General features: G+C 45.1%; 1 protein-coding gene across 3 annotated transcripts in view; it reads right to left on the reverse strand.

Annotated features, from left to right (window-relative positions):
* The window catches only part of ADAMTSL3 (ADAMTS like 3), a 350523-nt gene that overhangs the window by 108654 nt on the left and 220747 nt on the right, over positions 1–21122 (reverse strand). For all 3 annotated transcript variants that reach the window (XM_053888620.1, XM_053888619.1, XM_053888621.1), the window contains 3 exons: positions 17501–17648; positions 15829–15913; positions 1780–2066 (listed from right to left, as the gene is read on the reverse strand). In XM_053888620.1, the coding sequence (XP_053744595.1) occupies positions 1780–2066; positions 15829–15913; positions 17501–17648 (520 nt within the window). The remainder of the gene's footprint in view (positions 1–1779; positions 2067–15828; positions 15914–17500; positions 17649–21122) is intronic.

Below are 21122 nucleotides of genomic sequence, written 5' to 3' on the forward strand. Positions count from 1 at the left end.
CCTCAAGACTCATCAGGAAAGCACTAGTTCCTATTCTCTCCAAGGACATGTTCATGTGAAGGTTTCCAAGCTATAACAAGGGTGGTGTCCAGGGTGCTGAACTCAGAGCAGGAGTTAAGTTCTGAGCAGCAGCATAGGTGTGCTGTGGACTTGGGGCTGAGACTATGTGCCCTGGAGGCAAGAGACACAGCAGCCAGTTGAGGTCCAGGTGAGTAAGACAATCTGAACTCCTAGTCAGTTGGGTGGGCTTCTAAAAACCAGGGAGAAGCAAGTAAGAGAGCAGAGAGAATCTGGGAGCAGCCAAGTGTTCTGTTCTTAAATCCTCCGTGCATAACTCCATGTGAAAGGTAGTAGCTTAGCTGAAGGCTGGGGCTAAAACATATGTCACTTCCTCTGGGTCTACGGCAGGCTGGCAATGTCAGAGAACAGGTGTCTGTGTCAGGATAGGTGGGTTTAGAGGTTGAATTAGGACAGGACAAAGACAAACACCACCAAGTCTTGGAGACTGGATGGGAAGGACTGGGAATTCACTTAAGGGCCCGGAGGACAAAGAGGGAGGGGCTCAGGTACAGTGACAGGATCAGGAGCTCTAACACCTGATAGGGAGCTCCAAGTAATGGGCTCAGGAGCACCAGGAGGGCTGGAGCATACACTTGAACTAACCACCTTCTAAGGCAGTAGCTCTTGTATTCTTCTCACCATTGGCTGGGACTGAAGTCAGAGCACTTTTTTTAAAGTTTATCTATTTATCTGGAAGAGGGAAAGAGAGAGAGAAGAAAGAACTCATGCAGGAGGGGCAGAGAGAGAGAGAGAGAGAGAGAGAAACGCAAGCAGGCTCTGCACTGTCAGTGCAGAACCCGACGTGGGGCTCGAACTCACAAACCGTGAAATCATCACCTGAGCTGAAATCAAGAGTCGGACGTTTAACTGACCGAGTCCCCCAGGCGCCCCTGAAGTCAGAGCACATTTAGCCACCAGGGTTTGCCACAAGTGCTGGAATCCAGGGTCAGGGTGTCAGGGGTCCTGGAGTCCTGATCAGATGAGTCTCCTTCAGGTCAGCAGAAGAGCTAGCTTTCCAACTATTTCTATCTTTTCCTTCCAAAAAAGAGAGCCCTGGAGAATGACTATCTGAGCTCCTGCTCTCTGCTCATCAACTCTCTTTTGGATCCTGGAGGGCTTAATAATCTTGGTGCCAACTTGCACCTTATTGAGGCCACCTGGCCATATTAGCACTTCCTAATCCCAACAGGCCCACTGGCTACGCACATTACACACACATACGTGCACACACATAAACCAGAGTGACCAGTGCACTCTTCCCTGGTCTCCAGCCCAATGTGCAGGTATGAGGGTGACTCCTGACAGAGTCTCATCAGAAATGGCAATCCCAGGCCACCTCAGTTTGTAACACTGACTTACGGGCAAGATTGCCTCGACTTATCAGTTCTGCATTCTCCTACTTATTCCATATTAATCAGTGGCCTCTTTCCCCACCTCATTTATACATTTGCTGAGGCCAAAGGAGCATAACATTTTTTTTGGGGGGGGAGGGGGTCAGGATATACTGCCACACTATCCTTTATCTTCCTGGAATAATCACAATGGAAAATAAAGGCAGAGAAGGCATAGTTTTCAGTTATTCGAATGACTTTACCTCCTTTAGGTTTTTCTAAGTTGCATGTTTGGCTTAGCCAAGTCAGTGGTTTCTCAAACTATTAGCAACATAAGACGCCGCTGTCCCGCCCCCCCCCCCCCCACCCCCCAGAGAGAATCCAATACCTCCCAAGCATGTGGCCGTGCAAGGGGTGAAGCCAGCGTACTCCCAGTGGTAGGTCATCGTGCTGTCCTCCTGGGGAGAGGCGTCGGGCTGGCGGGAGGCAGGGCTCTCGTCGCAGGGGTTGAGGAGGCAGGGCCGCTCGGTGGGCAGCTGGGGGCCCTCGCACTCTTCCTCAGGCAGCTCGGTCTCCGTCTGCGTGAACGTCAGGAGCACACGGCACTTCACCTCCCGGACCTGGACGCCCGGCCCGCACGTGGTGCTGCAGGCCGACCAGGGCTCCGGGATGAACCTACAGAAGACCCAGGAGTCCCCGTTATACACCGGCCCCGCAGGAGTGACAGGCCTTCCCTGAAGGGAAGAGATAACTTCGCTCAGAGGGAATTCGGGACATTGGAAAGGACGTTTATTTTTCCTGGTGCTCAACTAGGTCATGAACAAATTGTCCAATCTTATTAGCAACAGAAAGGATTTTTCACTGGAGATCTAGTGAACGTTTGCACCCATTTTATTTGTTTGTTTGTTTATTTAGCTATTTATTTAGAGAGCAGGGGTGGGGCAGAGAGAGAGAGAGAGAGAGAGAGAGAGGGAGAGAGAGAGGGAGTCCCAAGTCTGACAGTGCAGAGCCCGATGCAGGGCTCAAACTCACAAATCATGAGATCATGACCTGAGCCGAAATCAAGAGTCGGACACTTAACTGACTGAACCACCCAGGTGCCCCAAAAGTTTGCATCCATTTTAAAACTCAAATGCTGTGCTATCACCTTTGTATAACATCATTAAAATTAGGCTCTTCAAAAATTTGGTCATAAATAAACCATTATGTAGTGATAATTTCTAATCTGAGTTCTTTTATAGTACGGAGAATTTTCATCAATATTTATTCAACGAATCTTTATCAGGCTTATCCTTTAACAGGTAGGACTTTATTAAACTCTGAATATTTAAGATAATAAATGTTTTCTGCAGGGTAGATGAAGCTTTCATATTCTGTCCTCAACTACACTACACTGAATTTCATCTTCTCGAAAATATCTTAGATACAATATGGCTGAATAAAGTATTTATTTCTGATTCTGAATTATTATCCACTAAATCAGAGGTTGTCAACCTATAGCCTACAGGTCAAGTCCAGCCCACCTGTTTCTCTACAGACTACAGAATGACTTTTATAGTTTTAAATGGTTGGGGGTGGAAAAGAAGGGTAATATTTTCTGAATGACACAACATTGAATTAAAGTATCCATAATTATAGTTTTATTGGAATATGGCCATGGTCACTTGCTCACTTCTTGTTCATGACTGTTTTTATGCTACATGGCAGAGCTGAGGATTTGCCACAGAGACTATTTGGCCCACAAAGCCTAAAATCTTTACTATCTGGGCCTTTGCAGAAGACGTTTACTCATTCCTGCACTGAATTGAAAAGCAGAGACTCAGCAGGGACATACTTAGTTAAGTCATCCCGAAGCAACACTTGCATTGTGAGATATTCACAAGTGACAGTCAAGGAAGAGCTCAGCAAATGTAAGTTTGGGAAACCACGGGTGCAATAGTGCTCCACAGGTTTAATTACTGCAAAACTTTTCCAAAGACCATGATACATGAATGCGTACTATAAATGCCTAAGAGGGGAATATGGCGTGCATCATTTGCTGAGTTTAAGTGAACGCAGATCTCTGTTCACAGGATAACGTACTAAGTCGCTTTAGAAAACGGCTAAGATATAGTTTCAAGGGTTCATGTTCAAAATCTCTCTTTTTCACTGGAGATCTAGTGGGTAGTAAGGGTCTCTCAGAGTCCTCCAACCTTCTTTCCCTGGACAAGACTTCATCACCGTTGTCCACAATCCAATCAGCAGGAGGAAACACCATTGGGATACATGAGCCCCGTAAAGAGCCCTGCAAACAGTAAACCCTCCAAATTCTATTTACTGCATTGAAAACTTTTGGTGGAGAACTCCCTCCCCTACCCTAGGCCAGGAGAGGGCTCGCCCAACCTCCCAGCAGGGAGGAGTATTGGCATAATATTTGAACATGCTCTTTTCTCTCCTTGCTGTTTTCCCCGGTAGAACGGGAAAGAAAAAGCCTGATTAAATTTAAGACGAGGCACCGATACAATGTAATATACATACAACGTAATAATATGAGGTCAATTAAAAGAAGGAGGTGTGTCTGTATTAATTCAGAAGGAATAGTCTCCTCTTGGAGAGAGTTAAATGAAGTAAGTGTGGGATGGCTCATATACTGGGATCTTTTGTCTAAATACACACATAAAGGCATGCATATGTATATGTAGTGCATATGTTATTTAATTAAAACATTTATAGCACACATGCCTGTACATGATTTACATACAATGTACAATGTCTCTTTTCTGGAAGCAATCGATCGCACGTGCCAGAGTGTGGAGTGGGAGCTTCCACTTTCTGTTTATAGCTTTAAAAGGCTTGCATTTTCTAACCATGTGCATACTGTACTTTTTTAATTTTTTAACGTTTATTCATTTTTGAGATACAGAGAGACAGAGCACGAGTGGGGGAGGGGCAGAGAAAGAGGGAGACACAGAATCTGAAGCAGGCTCCAGGCTCCCAGCTGTCAGCACAGAGCCAACGCGGGGTCTTGAACTCACAGACCGCGAGATCATGACCTGAGCTGAAGTCGGACGCTTAACCAACTGAGCCACCCAGGCACCCCTGTGCACACTGTACGTTTATGGTCACCTTCTTTTCCCCTCCTCTCTCCTTAGTGATAAAAACTGAAAATTGAGATGTAGATTCTTTTCATTCACAGGGAACCCCTGTGTCTGTTGTGATTCAGAGCCCCATTAGAAGATGGGGCTGGAGGAAAGGCTCACCTCAGTTCCCAACGTGGCAAGTGATGGTCACATCCAGTGTTTTCCTAAGGTGTCCCGGACCTTTCAAGTTGGCTTTCAGAGACCCTTTTAGGGGTCCTCTTAAAAACCAGATGTGAGAACTGTCCAAATTAGCCACGAGTGGTTTGAAGGGGGGGGGGGGGGAAGCTATGGCAACAGAAACTTTATGTATAAACTAGCATGATGGTCTTTGTGGATTTTTTTCAATTTTTTATGTATTATTAGTATTGTTTAATTATTTATTTTTTAAATGTTTATTTATTTATTTCGAGAGAGACAGCATGAGTGTACGTGCACAAGCAGGGGAGGGGCAGAGAAAGGGAGAGAGAAAATCCCAAGCCGGCTCCACACTGTCAGTGCAGAGCCCGACATGGGGCTCGATCTGATGAACCATGAGATCATGACCTGAGCTGAACTCAAGAGTTGGATGCTCAACTGACTGAACCACCCAGGTGCCTCATTATTGCTTACTGAAACAAAGATGTTTTTTTTATTCGAGAGACAGAGAGCGAGCGAGCGCATGAGCAGGGAGGGGACGGGGTGGGGGGAGAGACAGAGAGAGAGAGAGACAGAGAGAGAGAGGGAGAATTCCAAGCAAGCTCTGTGTTGTCAGTACACACGGAGCTCGAACTCACCAAATGTGAGATTAGGACCTGAGCCGGAATGCAGAGTCAGAGGCTTAACTGACTGAGCCCCGCAGGGGCCCTGAGGGGAGCTTTTGAAGCACCTGGAGCAGGGGGAGGGAGGAACAGTCTGCAAAGGAGACCTTCTGGGGGTGATGGGAGTGTTCTGTATCCTGCCTGAGGCTGGGGCTGGGGGGCTGTTTACACCTGTTAAAACTCATCACTTTAAATAGATACCGCCTACTGTATGTAAATTCTACCTCTTCAAAACGGATTTTTTTTAAATGGCAGTTTTTATTTTTAAGTTTATTTATTTATTTAATTTTTTTTTTTTTGAGAGAGAGAGAGAGAGAGAGAGAGAGAGAGAGAGAGAGAGAGAGATACAGAATGCAAGCAGGGGAGGGGCAGAGAGAGAGGGAGACCAGAATCCAAAGTAGTTCCAGGCTCTGAGCTGTCAGCACAGAGCCTGACGTGAGGCTCGAACCCACAAACGGTGAGATCACGACCTGAGCTGAAGCTGGACACTCAACTGACTGAGTCACCCAGGCACCCTGGCAGTTTTTAGAGACAAAATGAGAGAAAACTAAAATAATCCGATATTGAAGATGCCTGGATTCTTCAAGTAGAGGTTCTAACACAAGACAAACAGACAAAGTGTTCAGAAATAAAACATGTTAAAAAAAAAAAAAGTGCCTACAATACAGCTTGGAAAGGCACACTATCTCCCAGGAAAAAGTGATAAAAAATGATGAACATAAAAACTTAGAGTTTTAGGGGCACCTGGGTGGCTCGGTCGGTTGAGCATCCAATTTCGGCTCAGGTCATGATCTTGTGGTTCCTGGGTTTAAGCGCTGTGTCAGGCTCTGTGCTGACAGCTCAGAACCTGGAGCCTGCTTCAGATTCTGTCTCCCTCTCTCTCTGACCCTCCCCCATTCATGCTCTGTCTCTCTCTGTCTCAAAAATAAACAAACATTACAAAAATTAAAAAAAAACTTATGTGTTTCAGGCAGAATAATGGCCACCCCAAAGATGCTCACACCCTAGTCTCTAGAATTTATGAATATGTTATATTGCATGGCAAAAGGAATTCTGCAGATATGGTTAAGGTTATGGGCCTCGAGATAAGGAGATTATTCTAGCAGGATAATCTAATCACAGGTCCTTAAAAACAGAAATTTCTTTGGCTGAAGTCAGAGAGATGCAGGAAAAGAGCGCGAGAGATTCAGAGCACGAGAGGCACCCCAGCTGCTGCTGGCTGGGAGACGGAAGGGGCCAGGAGCCAAGGAGTGCAGGCGACCCCTTGAAGTTGAGAACAACTGGCCGACAGCCAGCAAGGAAATGGGAGTTTCGATTCTACAACTGCATGAAACTGAATTCTGCCAACTACCTGAATAGGACTGGAAGCACATTCTCCCCCAGGGCCCCAGACAGGCGCTCAGGCTGAGAGACACCTTGATTTTGGCTTCGTGGGACCCAGTGCAGAGGAACCACTTCAATCTACTGGGCTCCTGACTTACAGAACTGAGATAGCAAATGTTTATTAAGCCACTAGGTGTGTGGTAAATTGCTCCTGCGGCCACAGAAAAGGAAAACACCTGGTTAAAAATTTCTTTTTAGAAACCAGGAGCTTTGAAATAGGTTGGTAAGAAAGCCAGCTATGTCAACTTACTCATTTTAAAGATGGAGAAGTCAATAGAAAAGGGATGTTGGTGATTAAAAAAAAATACAGAAAAAGATGAAATTACAAAGGATTGATCTCCAGTTACTGGAGAAAATGAATCCAGAAAACACGCATCATCTAGAAAATTATGAGAAACAAGGAGATAACTTAAAATAGAGGCCAGAACAGGGTGCCTGGATGACGCAGTCAGTTAAGCATCTGATTTCAGCTCAGGTCATGATCTCACGGTTCGTGGGTTCGAGCCCCGCGTTGGGCTCTGTGCTGACAGCTTAGAGCCTGGAGCCTGCTTTGGATTCTGTGTGTCTCTCTCTGCCCCTCCCTTGCTCATGCTCTCTCTCTCGCATGTGCTCTCTCTCTCTCAAAAATAAATAAACCTTAAGAGAAAAGAAGAAAAAAAATGGAGGCCAGAACTATCAGCAATCATAATAAATTTAACTGAATTAAACTCTCCTATTAAAATACAAAGACTCTAATTTCAAAATCTATACGGGATACAAACGCAATCTCTTCAGAAATGGAAAAAGTATAAGGAATAACAAAATGAGATAAGGAAAGGTAAAAGGTACAAATTTTAGGAAAGAAGATGAAGTGATTCTTTAATGATGATATAACTATGGAAAACAGTATAGTTCACTGAAAATTTTTAGAAAAAAAATACGAGTTCAATGAAACAATGCCTATGTATGGGGCATCTGGGGGGCCCAGTCAATTAAGCACCTGACTCTTAATTTCAGCTCACGTCATAATTCCAGGGTTTTGAGATGAAGCCCTGAGTTGGGCTCCACACCGAGGGTGAAGCATACTTAAAGTTCTCTCTTTCCCTCTTCTGCCCCCCCCAACTTGTCTGCGCTCTCTCTCTCTCTCTCTCTCTCTCTAATAATAATAAAAAACAAAGTCCCTATCCATCTATCCTAAAACTACCAGGTTTCTCAAAATTCAACCAACATTTGTTGCTGGCATTCATTGCCAGGCACCGTGCAAAGAATATTACATTTATCATTTAATGTAATTTTCACAACAACCTTATGAACAAGTACTGTTATTTTCCTGATTTTACAGATGAAAAAGACTGAGGCTTAACACAGGAGCTTGTGAATAAAAACTCTATAAAAAAAGCACAGGGCTGGTATGATTAAAACCACAAAATACTGAAAGCGTTCTGACCCCAGAGATCTGATTCACTGGACAGAACAGCCCATGCCTCTGAATGGGAAGACTCAACACTAAAGATGTGCATCCCCCGTTAATTGATTTAGCAAATGAACACAGTTCCGATCCGATTTAGGGGGAAGGAGGGTGGAAACAGACAAGACAACTCTAAGGTTTTATGGGAGGTTAGTTGAGGACCGTCATGAGCCGTTTAAAAGGAATAACAATGAGACAGCCCTCGCAGAGCCTGCCAGAAAAAAGTTCTAAAAAGTTGCAGTAATTCCCGTACTCTGGCACTGACGATGGAGTGGTCCATTTACACAATGAAGGTATTGTGACCTCAGCGTGCACACTAGATTATTCACTAGATGGCGCGGGGCAGCTTGTTAATTATTCGAGGGAGAATTAAGTTAGACCAACACCACATACCACACGTCAGAGTAAATTCTCCATGGATCAAAGTTAAAGGTAAACCACGAAAACGTTAAGAATACAGCTGACCCTGGGGCGCCTGGGTGGTTCAGTCAGTTGAGCCTCCGACTTCGGCTCAGGTCATGATCTCGAGGTCCGTCAGTTTGAGCCCCGCGTCAGGCTCTGTGCTGACAGCTCAGAGCCTGGAGCCTGCTTCGGATTCTGTGTCTCCCTCTCTTTCTGCCCCTGCCCCACTCATGCTCTGTCTCTATCTCAAGAATAAATAAACGTTAAAAAAAATTAAAAAGAAAATACAGCTGACCCTTGAACAACTCAGGGGTTAGGGACACTGACCCTCTCCTCATCCCCCTGCCTACAGTCAAAAATCAACATACAACTTCTCACTCCCCAAACACTTAACCAATGGACCCTTACCCATAACGTAAACAGTCAATTACACATATTTTATATGTACTATGTATTATATACTGTCTTCTCATAATAAAGTAAGCTAGAGGAAAGAAATGCTATTAAATCATAAGGGGGGGGGGTGCCTGGATGCCTTAGTCAGTTAAGCATCTGGTTCTTAATTTCAGCTCAGGTCATGATTTCATGGTCTGGGATCAAGCCCCACACTGGGCTCTGTGCTTGTTTGGGGTTCTCTCTCCATCTCCCTCTGTCCCTTCCCTGCTCACGCATGTGTATGCGCGCACGTGTGTTCTCTCTCTCCAAAAAAAAAGAAAAGGAAAGAAAATCATAAGGAAAAAAAATACATTCACAGTGCCACACTGCAAAAATCCACATGTAAGTCGACCCACATAGTTCGCACCCATGTTGTTCAAGAGTCAACTGTACTAGAAAATAGCATTTTTTTTTGAAAAAAGGAAACTTCCTCATTTTGATGGAGGTGTGGGAAACAGGGTGGGCTTCAGGACTGCTTTGGTTGGCAAATCAGTACTGAATTTCGGAAATGCAATTTGACCAAAGAAATTCAATGCCTTCGATGTGCCTTCTGGCCCAGAAATTCCACCCCAACAAATGTGTCCGGTCTACACAGAGATGTGTAATTTGACATTTTCCACAGTTCCTTTTTTATCATAGTGAATGATTAGAAACAAGTTGCAGACAGCCAGAAAGATCTTTCTAAAATGTAATCATGATGGTGAACGGATAAGGAAGATACGGTGCGTGTGTGTGTGTGTGTGCGCGCACACACACACATATATATACACATACATACACAAATGGAATATTACTCAGCCATCAAAAAGAGTGAAATCTTGTGGGGCACCTGGGTGGCTCAGTCGGTTAAGCGTCCAACTTCAGCTCAGGTCATGATCTCATGGTTCATGGGTTCAAGCCCCACATCAGGCTCTGTGCTTACAGCTCAGAGCCTGGAGCCTGCTTCGGATTCTGTGTCTCTCTGTCCCTCTTCCACTCACACTCTCTGACTCTCTCTCAAAATAAATAAACATTAAATAAATGAACACAAACTGAAATAAATGAACATAAAATGAAATAAATGAAAATAAACATTAAATAAATAAACATTAAAAAAAGAATGCAATCTTGCCATTAGCAACAACATGGATGGAACTAGAGTGTATTATGCTAAGCGAAATAAGTCAGTCAGAGAAAGACAGACACCATATGATTTCACACACGTGTGGAATTTAAGAAACACCACCGATGAACATAGGAGAAGGAAAGGAAAACTAAGATAAAAACAGAGAGGGAGGCAAACCATAAGTGACTCTTAAATCCAGAAAACAAACTGAAGGTTGCTCGAGGGGTGTTGGGTGTGGGGGATGGGCTAGACAGATGATGGGCATCGAGGAGGGCACTTGTTGGGACGTGCACTGGGTGTTGTTATGTAAGCGATGAATCACTAAATCCTATTCCTGAAACCATTATTACACTATGTGTTAACGAATCTGGATTTAAATAAAATTTAAAAATAAATAAATAAAATAGGATGTAATCGTGATGGCCTCACTTGTGAAAACCTCCCACTGCCTCCAAAGGAAGTCCCAGTTCCTTAGTGAACCGAGAAGTTTTCCAAGACCTGCTTAAGCTTCCCGCTGTATCCTTGCTGCCATTACCAACCTCTCTCCCCCACCGGCCCCTCCCCACACTCCGGACGTCAGCATCCAGGCGTGGCCAGCCGGCCTGCACACAATCCCACGTACTTGACGTGTGGCTCTTCTGATGCCCGTGTGCATCTCAAGACCATCTCAAGTTCGCGTAGGTCCTGAAGGCAGGTCCTCGGACCAACCTACGGATGCGCGCAGCTTGAATTCAGGTCACGTAAGGTAAAACTAAAGCGCTTCCTAAAATCACATGCCAGAGAATCACCGTCTGCCACTTAACGGTCCTGAAGGGCTGGGCAATTCCCTAACCTCTTCTGTGCCTTGCTTTCTTCACCGCTAAAGTGAGGGTAATAATTACACCTCTTCGTGGGGACATCGTTGGAACTGAGTGAGCTAACCCACCACATAGGCACCTGGCACAAACGATGTCCTCAATATTAGCCATTATTGTTCTTGCGGGAAAACCAGATGTCTCAAAGAAGACATACTTTGATGGTAGCAGATACAGCTTCCACAAATGGAGAAGCGAACATAGCAGTGAGGAAAACACCCAAGGCGCTCCAAACCTGCCCTCTTTCCTTGGTTTTCATCTATGAAAAATGGGAGAATGGGGCGACCGAGCTGCGGAAGTATCGCGAACCCCAAAGAAAGTCGGAGGCCTCCCGGGAAGGCCTTTGAAAACAAGAATAACCGTATCGACTGTCAACACATTCCCCAGCGGAAAGCTAAGAAGGTCAAAACTGTAGTTCCCCTGGCTTAGCTTTATAAGCTGTAATTTTTATTTTCCTAATTAAAAAAAAAAAAAATAAAGCTTTAGAACATCCACTCCCTGTGTAAATTCAGAGCCCAGGCCATGGGAAACCACAGAGGCAGAAATATTTATCTTCTCCAGGCGGGTTTGGCAGGCTTTGCTCAAGGGATCTGAAATATAGCTGCGTTCGCCTTCTCCTCCGTTGTCAACAAGGGAGCATCCCCAAACCACAAAGGACAGTGGTTATAAAGGGATGAACTGGAAGCTGAGGTATGCTGTGGTCCTGTTTGGAAATGGAGGGAATGCACGGAGTCAGAAGTGGTGGGAGGGAGGAAACTATAAACTTCGCACTAGACAGCCAGGAACATGCCAGAACCTGCCAGCAGCGTGAATTATAAAGGAAAATTGCATAGCGACCACAGAGGGAGGGAGGGAGGGAGAGACAGAGAGAGAGAGAGAGAGAGGAAGTGGGGAGGAGGCCGGGAACAGGTGCGTGCAGGCTAATTCTTCCATGCTGGACAGGCACGAGTGGGGTCTTTCTGCAGGAAAGGGCACATGAGCTCTGCTCAGGGAGTCAGGGGAGGAGGGAACCACCAGCAAAGGCAGGCGGACTGATGGATAAGCAGGCTTGGAATGAATACGAGGCCCGGACCTCCTGGAGCTTACATGGTATTGTCCCTTCCAATAAAATGAACGGCGGTGGGTGGGGGGTGGGGGGTGGGTGGGGGGGGGGTGCGTCCAACTCTTGATTTCTGCTCAGGTCATGATCTCACAGCTTGTGGGTTCGAGCCCAGCGTCGGGCTCTGTGCTGACAGCTCAGAGCCTGGAGCCTGTTTCTCATTCTGTGCCTCCCTCTCTCTCTGCCCCTCCCATGTTTGCGCTCTCTCTCTCTCTCTCTCAAAAATAAATAAATAAATAAATAAATAAATAAATAAATCATAAACATTAAACATAAATAAATAAAAATAAAAAATTTAGAAAAGGAGAAAATGGATAGGATTATCAGACCTTGAAAGGGACCCTTCGGACTCTCTGATCTAGTGGTTCCCAAACTTGGATGCTCCCTCCCCAGTCACTTGGGGTGCTTGCTAAAAACGCTGGCGGCAGATTCATAGAGACGGAAAGTCGAATCGAGGTGCTGGGGGCTGGGGGGGGGGCCAGTAGGGGGATACGGGGAGTTAGCACTTAACGGGTACAGAGTATATGTTGGGGGAGATGAAGCGGTTCTGGAGGTGGGTGGTGGGGCTGGTCACACAACGGCATCAGTGTAGTTTAAGGCCGCTAAACTGTACCCTTAGAAATGGTTAAAGAGGTAATTTTTAAAATTGAAGTGCAGCTGACATACGACATTCTAGCTGTTTCCGGCGTGCAACAGAGCGGGCTGATATTTTTACGTGTTACGAAACGATGCCCACGATGGGCATCGGCACTGTCGGTCACCACGCAAAGTTACGAACGACGATGGACCCTGTTCCCTGTTCATCCCCGTGACTTGTGTATTTTATAGCTGGAAGTTTGCACCTCTTCATCCCTTTCACCTATTTTGTCATGCATATTTTGCCACACACACACCAAAGGGTATCTGGCAGAGCCGAAAACGTTCTAGTGACTAAGCCCCACCCCCCAGCGTCTGCCACGCGGGGCCCAGAAATCTGCAATTACGTAGCACCACAAGTGGTTCTGATGAAAGCGCGTCACCTACACTCGAATAAGAAAATCAGTACAAGGGGAGTGTGGACGTGAGTGGCAGCTTCACGAAGGCCAGGCACGACCAGCAGCTCGTTGTGGCTGGAACGTCCCCCTCAAGGCAAAGCAAGAAAGTGGTTAGGGATGAGGCCGGGAGCCAGGAAGGGTGATGGCGCCTGCTAAGTCTGGTTGGCCTTGTGAATGAGTGTAAATATCTGGGCGATGGGGAACCTCTGGGGTATTCGCAACATTGGAAGGAAAGAATCAGATTTGTGCCTTGGCTGGTCTAGTCCAAGAGCTGTGGAATGGGTAGGTTCGAAGGGACTGAGGGGGAAGCAAATCAGGAGGCTGGTGCAGGGGTGAGTTCAGGACCTGGAGAGGATGGAAGTAGGGAAGGGAGGGAAGGAGCTGGAATGGAGACACATTTTGGTGGATATGACTGGCACAGCGGGTGGTTAACGACATGTAAGGGAAGAATGAGAGACAGGCAAGAGTGACTCCAGGCTTGCGGTTTGGGGAACTGGACAGCAATCCCATTAGCCAAGAGAGGACACACAGAAGGAGTAGCCGTCATGATCTCGTTGTGTTCTGGGGACAGAAGAACCTGGTAGGATGTGTCACCCCAGTCTGACAACTCTATAGCCTTCCCGGCATGACAACTACACACTCCCTTTTGAGTGTCTCAAATCTCTCTCTTTCCTTCGCTTATAGAATCACAGGAGATTGGAGCGGGGAGAAGGTTCCAGTAACGCTGAGCCCAATATCCTTCTTGTACAGTCGGGAGGCGCAGGCATGTTAACTGATTTGTGTACGATCCTTATTACCTTGTTAATATATTTAAGGTCATCCTAGCTTCAAATAAAAACAATTAAAAATCAAACATACATATAACCGCTTCTTTCCATCAACTTGACTACCGATCTTTACTCGTTCTTCAGTCGTCAAATACCCACTTCCTTCTGACTGGGAATTCGTTTCTTAAATCTCTGCAATGATTACTTCTCTACCCTTTCAGTGATCTTACCCTAACATTAACGGGAAAAGACTCCTGTCCATCTAAATAGTATTTCCTCAGTCCACATAGCTTCTCCTTGGCTTTCTATGAGATCTGCAACTCTTCTTAAACGCTATACTGCCTTGGTCTTTACAACTGTGGTCCTTCCTTGTGTCCCCTCCTTCCTCTTCTCATTACTCCTTCTCCTGCATTACCCACTTCTTGTGACACCCCCCCCCCCCCTTCCTCTAGATCACCAAGCTTCAGTCATGAGCCCAGAACCCCTCTCTCTTCAGTTAGTTACTCTGGGGTCATTCAGAAGAAACCACTGGGTTCATTTCCAGGCCCGACAGTAGTCCACGTGGAAAAGTTTTTTCTGCGCATGTCCTAAGTGGGATGTGCCAGTTCTCTTGGCCTGCATTGCTAGAGGCATGGTGCCTTCTCATAGAGAAGTAATCCACATTCCTCAGGGGCTCACTGGGCTGGTCCCCAGTTGGAAAGGACATTGATAAATGAGCGTGTTCTGAAAACAGCAATGAGGTTGGTAAGGGATCTAAAAACAACACATGAAAACCGCTGGAAAACGCTAAGAGTGATGAGCCCGGGAAAGTCTGCACTCTTGTGATCCAGCTTTCTTCAAATTTGTGAAAATCCATCACGTGGGATGGGGCACAGATGTGGGTTTTTGTGGGTTTTTTTTCCTGTTTCAGAAATCCGAAATTTGAAGGAGGTATATTTAGCTCAACAGGGGCAAAAAAATCTTGCCTATAACTCCTGAGGTTCAACAGAAGGATGAGCTGTCTCTCAATGCAGGGAGCTCCGTCTGTTGCTGAAGGTGCTGGGGAAGAAATACCTGCTCTGAGCTGGAGACCAGCCATATTGAGATCCCTTTTCCTAGAACACTCTAGGGATTGTTCCCTTGGTAAACAGGCTGTCAGCGCCACAGACTTCACGTATGTGACAGGGACTCAGCTGTCCTGTCCAATTACTCGAGTCTGTCATTGGTCCTGCTGCTCTTCTCAACTCCTGGACAAAAAATCTCAGGGTGCCTTTGATTCCTTGCTCTCCTTAGGTCTGTACCCTCGGCTTCCGGAAGGTGTCTCTGGTTTACTCCTAATTCTCCATTTCCACTGACACCATTCCACCCCAGACTTGCCAAATCACATGTGGATAGAGGTCATTAGATTTTTAAGTAGGAATGGACCCTGGAGAGATCGAGTTCAGCCTGCTCCTTTTATAGGTAAGGAGAATGAGACGCAGAAAAATTAAAGACTTGTCTACGGTCACACAGTTCAAAGTGGCGGTTCTAGGCTCCAAGATGCAGAGTGCCATATTATTTCCACTGCTCCTTCCCACAGCGGCTCCAGGATTTCTCCTTATAATCACGTGGGCCACCCTGATACATTTCAAGTAAATTGGTTTTATAGAGGTTGGCCATGACTTAACCATGGAATGATCGATTGATCTGTACAAGATTGTCATGGTCCTTGGTCAAATCATACGTGTTAATCTAGATCTAGGAAGTACCCCCAATCTCTTAATTGTAACAGACCACTGGGTCTGCTTTGAGTTAACACACACTGTTCTTTTATGTGCTTCTCACAGATAATGCCAAAGTAGAACTGGTGAATTGTGAAATAAAGAAGACTTCCAGCCAGCTCGAGCTCTCTAGAGTCTGAAAATTCAGGTCATTTGGATTTGAAATGTATCATTGTATTCCAATAAGTACAAAAATTACATAGATCATGTTAACTGGCTATGCCCTGATTACACCCATAAAAGGCCCTGGACTCACGATGGTTCTTCGGTTGCTCTTCTGGGCTCTTCTAGTTCCTGGGCTTGTTTCAGCCACGGTAATTTAGCTTCCACTGGGCTTTTTTCTAAGAAAAAGGGAACACAAACAACAAGCTTAAAGCAGCTGGATACACGATCGTTATTTGCGAAAGGTTTCATCAATAAAGCAGTCACGCTTTTCAAATGCAAAGTGGACTCTTTTATCACAGGACCTGAAGCGGCTTCTGGAGTGAACCGAACATTTCTGTCGTGTATTGTTTTCATTAACACATTATCCCAGTGCAACCAGATGATCCCATAGCACAGCTGAAGATGTTCTTCAAGTGAGCATAAAAATGCCTTTTATATAAAAAAAATGCCTTCTATAAACCAATACCAATCTCTGTTGTTTACATATTAAAGCTCTTACTTCAACCGTATCAGCTTGCTCTCTTTTGCCACAAATCCCCCTTGCCCAAGAGTAAAGAGATCAATGGAGAAAATCAACGTAGATGTTGAGAAAACTGGGAGGAGGTTTACTCAAACTTTTATCGGTGTAGTTGTCGCGGGAGCTGATTGCCGATTATACCCATCACGCGGGAGCAAGATGTGCGCTCCTTTCTGTGCTTTTAAGCCTCGCAAGACATGAAGAAAGGAACACACTAGGTTATGAAATGAGAAAGGAAATGTTGGGCTGCTTCAGGGAAATCACAGACCCTGAGGCGGTGGCTGTGAAAGAACTATCAAGTGCACAAGGCAGGAGGAAAGACTTCACCGACGACGTCCTTGCACCTTGTGGGGCAACCACGTGGCTTTTCTGAAGGGCGGACAGAGTAAATAAGTATTTGTGAAACGGTTGACTATAAGGCTCTATGTATGGATAATGAACTCAGAAATAATGAAGGAGAATTGTACCATCCTTTCTAAAAGACTAAGGAAGACTTCTTGGGACCAACCAGTGAGGATAATCCTTTTTCCATTTCCAGAAAGGAAATACTTGTCATAAGGGTTGGTAATACCTCACTCAAGTACATGGAAATAATCACGTATGGAAAGGAATGTATATCTGAGAGATGATGCCAAGACTTCCGGCCCGTGGATGCTACCCATTTCTGCTCATTCCTGGGGAACAAATAGGAATAATAGAAGAAATTCAAAAAGCATCCAGAGATCTGCATTGGGAGCCAAAAGTCTTCATCTACTCCACGGTAGGTAGGCACCAGGACACGTGATAAAGATGATGTTGTCCCTCCCTCAAGAGACATATACTCCAGGGGAAGGTACGCACAAAATACTGCGGGGGAAAAAAGAATGAGAACCCTGGGGGAAATTTCCTCCTCCTCTTTCTCTTTATCCTTCTCCTTTTCTTTTCCCCTTTCTCTTTCTCCTCATCCTCCTTCTTTTTCTTCAAAGCAGGGATTCCATCAGATTATTCCGTGTCCAGCGAGAAATGTTGGTGTAAGCCCAGACAGATAGGAGCCACTCTAAACGTACTGAGTCGATAAGCACTCAGCTTCCCCCCAGATCAATTTATCAAGTGGGTCCAGCTTCTTTACCTGGTGGACAGTCTAACTTCCATCTGTCGGTAAGACGGTTTTCCTAAGACGGTTAAGTTGAAATGTAAATCCTGCGATATTCGAATGAGAGCGGGAAAACACCACTTGATTTAATTTTAACATGCACCACAAACTTACCTTTCGGTTTGTAGCACGGGATGGGGATGATACATTCTTCTTTGATGTGTAACTTCAGCTGTGGGTTGCAGCCACCAACGTGCTGCCCGCGGTGGTTGATACACAGAACGACGCGGTAACGTAACCCTCGGCCACAAGTCACCGTGCACTTCAAAGAAGAAATGAGAAGCCAGTGAAATTCTTGTCCACGAGGAGATCCACAAAGGCATTAATGACTCAAGCCAAGGAGAGCCCCTGATCGACGTGAGTACTAAACACAAAAGACCATTAGACAAACAGTATGTAAAGAAGGGGATAGAAGCTGGTTTCCCCTGATTCTTATGTTTCAGGGCCCCTCCCTTTGCAAGGTCTCCGTCCAATTCTCAACCTGAGAAGTATTTCAGATGAGGCCACAGCACAAGAAAAAGTGAAATGACCCGAAAATTTTCTGTTCGATATGAAAGAGACTTGATATAGGTTTTCTCAAATTTGATTAAATTTGTAATGACATTATCCAAAACAACTTGAGAACATGGGAAATAGAAACTTTTTTAAACTATTAGTTAAAAAATCAAGTTCTGATCAGTCACACTAAGGGATTTTCTTTCCATTCTGTCTATAGAAATCGATCTTGCAAAACTGCGATCACATGAAGAGGCCATCATATTCAGCCACAAAGCTCAGGAAAAATACTGTACATATATCAAGCAGTTAAAATTAATAAAAACATTCTGCAAGGCACCTGGGTGGCTCAGTCGGTTAAGCCTCCGACTTTGGCTCAGGTCAGGGTCTCACGGCTCGTGGGTTTGAGCCCCGCATCGGGCTCTGTGCTGACAGCTTGGAGCCTGGAGCCCGCTTCAGATTCTGTGTCTCCCTCTCTCTGTACCCACACCCCACCCCCACCCCCCCGACCTGGCTCATGATGTCTCACTCTCTCAAAAATAAATATATTAAAACAACTTTTCTAAATAAACATTTTGCTATTTTGTCTGAATTTTCATGGTTTGTGTTGCATTTTTTCCTTGAATTATTTATTTATGATTTGGAAGGTTCTCTTACTGACAAATGGAGTATTTTCCTGTCATGAAAGCCTAGGATATCATTTCAATTTATGTACATATGTTGGGGAGTACATATGTGCATAAGTATGTGGTTTTTTTAATTAATAGACTTTATTTTTTAGGACCATTTTATGTTTAGAGAAAAACTGAGCATACAGTCCAGAGTTCTGCTTTGCCCCCACTCACCCCCATAGTCTCCCTTATTACTGACATCTTGTGTGAGTGTGGTACAATTATCACAACGGAGGAACCAATGCTGCTGTATTGTTTTAATTATTATTTTTTTTCAACGTTTTTTTATTTATTTTTGGGACAGAGAGAGACAGAGCATGAACGGGGGAGGGGCAGAGAGACAGGGAGACACAGAATCGGAAACAGGCTCCAGGCTCCGAGCCATCAGCCCAGAGCCTGACGCGGGGCTCGAACTCACGGACCGCGAGATCGTGACCTGGCTGAAGTCGGACGCTCAACCGACTGCGCCACCCAGGCGCCCCTGCTGTATTGTTTTAACTAAAGTTCACAGTTCACGTTGGGGGTCATCGTCAGTTTTTTAAAATTTTGCAATTGCTTCGCTTATTCTGAGTAAAAATTCACTGAGGTGCCTGATATTTTTATTTCGCATCCTTTCTTCTTCAAAGTCCAAACTGTACACACTTCAGGCCTCCCCAATTCTGGGATCCACCCGAGGGAGGGGCTGAAAGTCCTAGGACATCCACTATGAACAGGTGCGGCCCGCGGGGGTTATCGGACTCATGTCCCAACGCACCTTCAGGTCAGTAGCCTCATTCCCATTCCGACAGATGAGCAAATAGCCCACCACCAAAGGACCTTGCCCAAGGTCACACAGTTCCCAAGGGGCATAGCGGATCCATCCTGGAGCCTCTTGTTGCCAAAACCATGACTTTTCCACCGACTCATCGAGCTCAAGGACTCTTTCTTAAGTCTGTAGATGTTTCCTACACGGTCACAGACAAGTTTCACAGGACAGGAAGGCCTTTTTTAACATACTCACTTCTCCAAAAAGGGAAGGTATCGGCAGAGACCAAACAGACGGTTACCAGAGGGGCGGTGGGGGGTGGGGATGGATGAAATAAGGAAAAGGGAGTAAGAGTGCACTTCGTCGTGATGTGGAACCACTGAACCACGATACTGTACAACTGAAACTAATATAACACTATGCTAACTCTACTGGAGTTTTTAAAAATAGGGAGTTAAAAAAAAAGGCTATCAGGAAACCTATCTGATTTCCTCTTGCCATTGAACAAATATTCTAACGAACTGAGTGAGGTTTGAGATTAGACCCTATTTCTGGGAAATCGATTCCCCTACCCCAAGATTTATCAACTTGAAATATACGTGACTGTCAGAGGCTGTTGCGTATCGGCCAAGAAAGAAACAAGAACTCTGCCCAAAGAGAAAGAAAACATTATGATGGATGATAAGGTATAACCACACCAGGACTGGTCAATCCAAAGGAGTATTGTCTCCTCTCACATAGCACCCCCTTCCCCCCCAGGAAGCTGGACACTTACCCTAATAATGCTGTCGGTATTTACAATTTCCAGAACTCCTCTTTGGAGGAGGAATATATCCTTAATGATAATGAATTCTCGTTACTGAGAATGTATTTGATGTTTGCAAACAAATGAAAAGTATTAAGAGCTGAGAAAGGTAAATGAGATGATTCGGTTAGCAACCCCCCTTTTGATACCGTGAGTGACGATAAAGTCACAATATTGATGAGGATGTGGGGTCGTGGTATGAAAGCTCTAAAGCCAAGACAAAACATACGGATGGGACTCTTCTAAGAGCTGAAAATGAGCTCTGCAGGTTATAGAGGTAAAAATGTTGATTTCTGATGATAGATCACAGTGTGACTTTTGGCACATAGGTCAGGAGTTCAAGAACGGAATGGCCTTGCTGTAAGAAAATCCTCCTCAGTTCTGTTTACTTATGTGAACAAGTTTTCCTGGTGTGCACGTGCAAAACAAAACAGAACAAGAAACCAGCAGTAAAAACTAGGAATAAAATTATTGCGGAACCCAGGTCTGAACCCATTCTGGGAATGGACAATTTTTTAAGCCACCCACCCTCATTTTCTGGATTGATTCCAACTAAAAGAGACAGGAAACCATCAAAACCCTAGAGGAGAAAACAGGAAAAGACCTCTCTGACCTTAGCCGTAGCAATTTCTTACTTGACACATCTCCAAAGGCAAGGGAATTAAAAGCAAAAATGAACTATTGGGACCTCATGAAGATAAAAAGCTTCTGCACTGCAAAGGAAACAATCAACAAAACTAAAAGGCAACCAACAGAATGGGAAAAGATGTTTGCAAATGACATGTCGGACAAAGGGCTAGTATCCAAAATCTATAAAGAACTCACCAAACTCCACACCCAAAAAACAAATAATCCAGTAAAGAAATGGGCAGAAGACATAAATAGACACTTCTCTAAAGAAGACATCCGGACGGCCAACAGGCACATGAAAAGATGCTCAACGTCGCTCCTCATCAGGGAAACACAAATCAAAACCACACTCAGATACCACCTCACGCCAATCAGAGTGGCTTAAATGAA

This window comes from Panthera pardus, unplaced genomic scaffold, assembly GCF_024362965.1.
Source record: "Panthera pardus isolate Hobbes unplaced genomic scaffold, ASM2436296v1 HiC_scaffold_23, whole genome shotgun sequence".
In the NCBI taxonomy this organism is placed as follows: domain Eukaryota; kingdom Metazoa; phylum Chordata; class Mammalia; order Carnivora; family Felidae; genus Panthera; species Panthera pardus.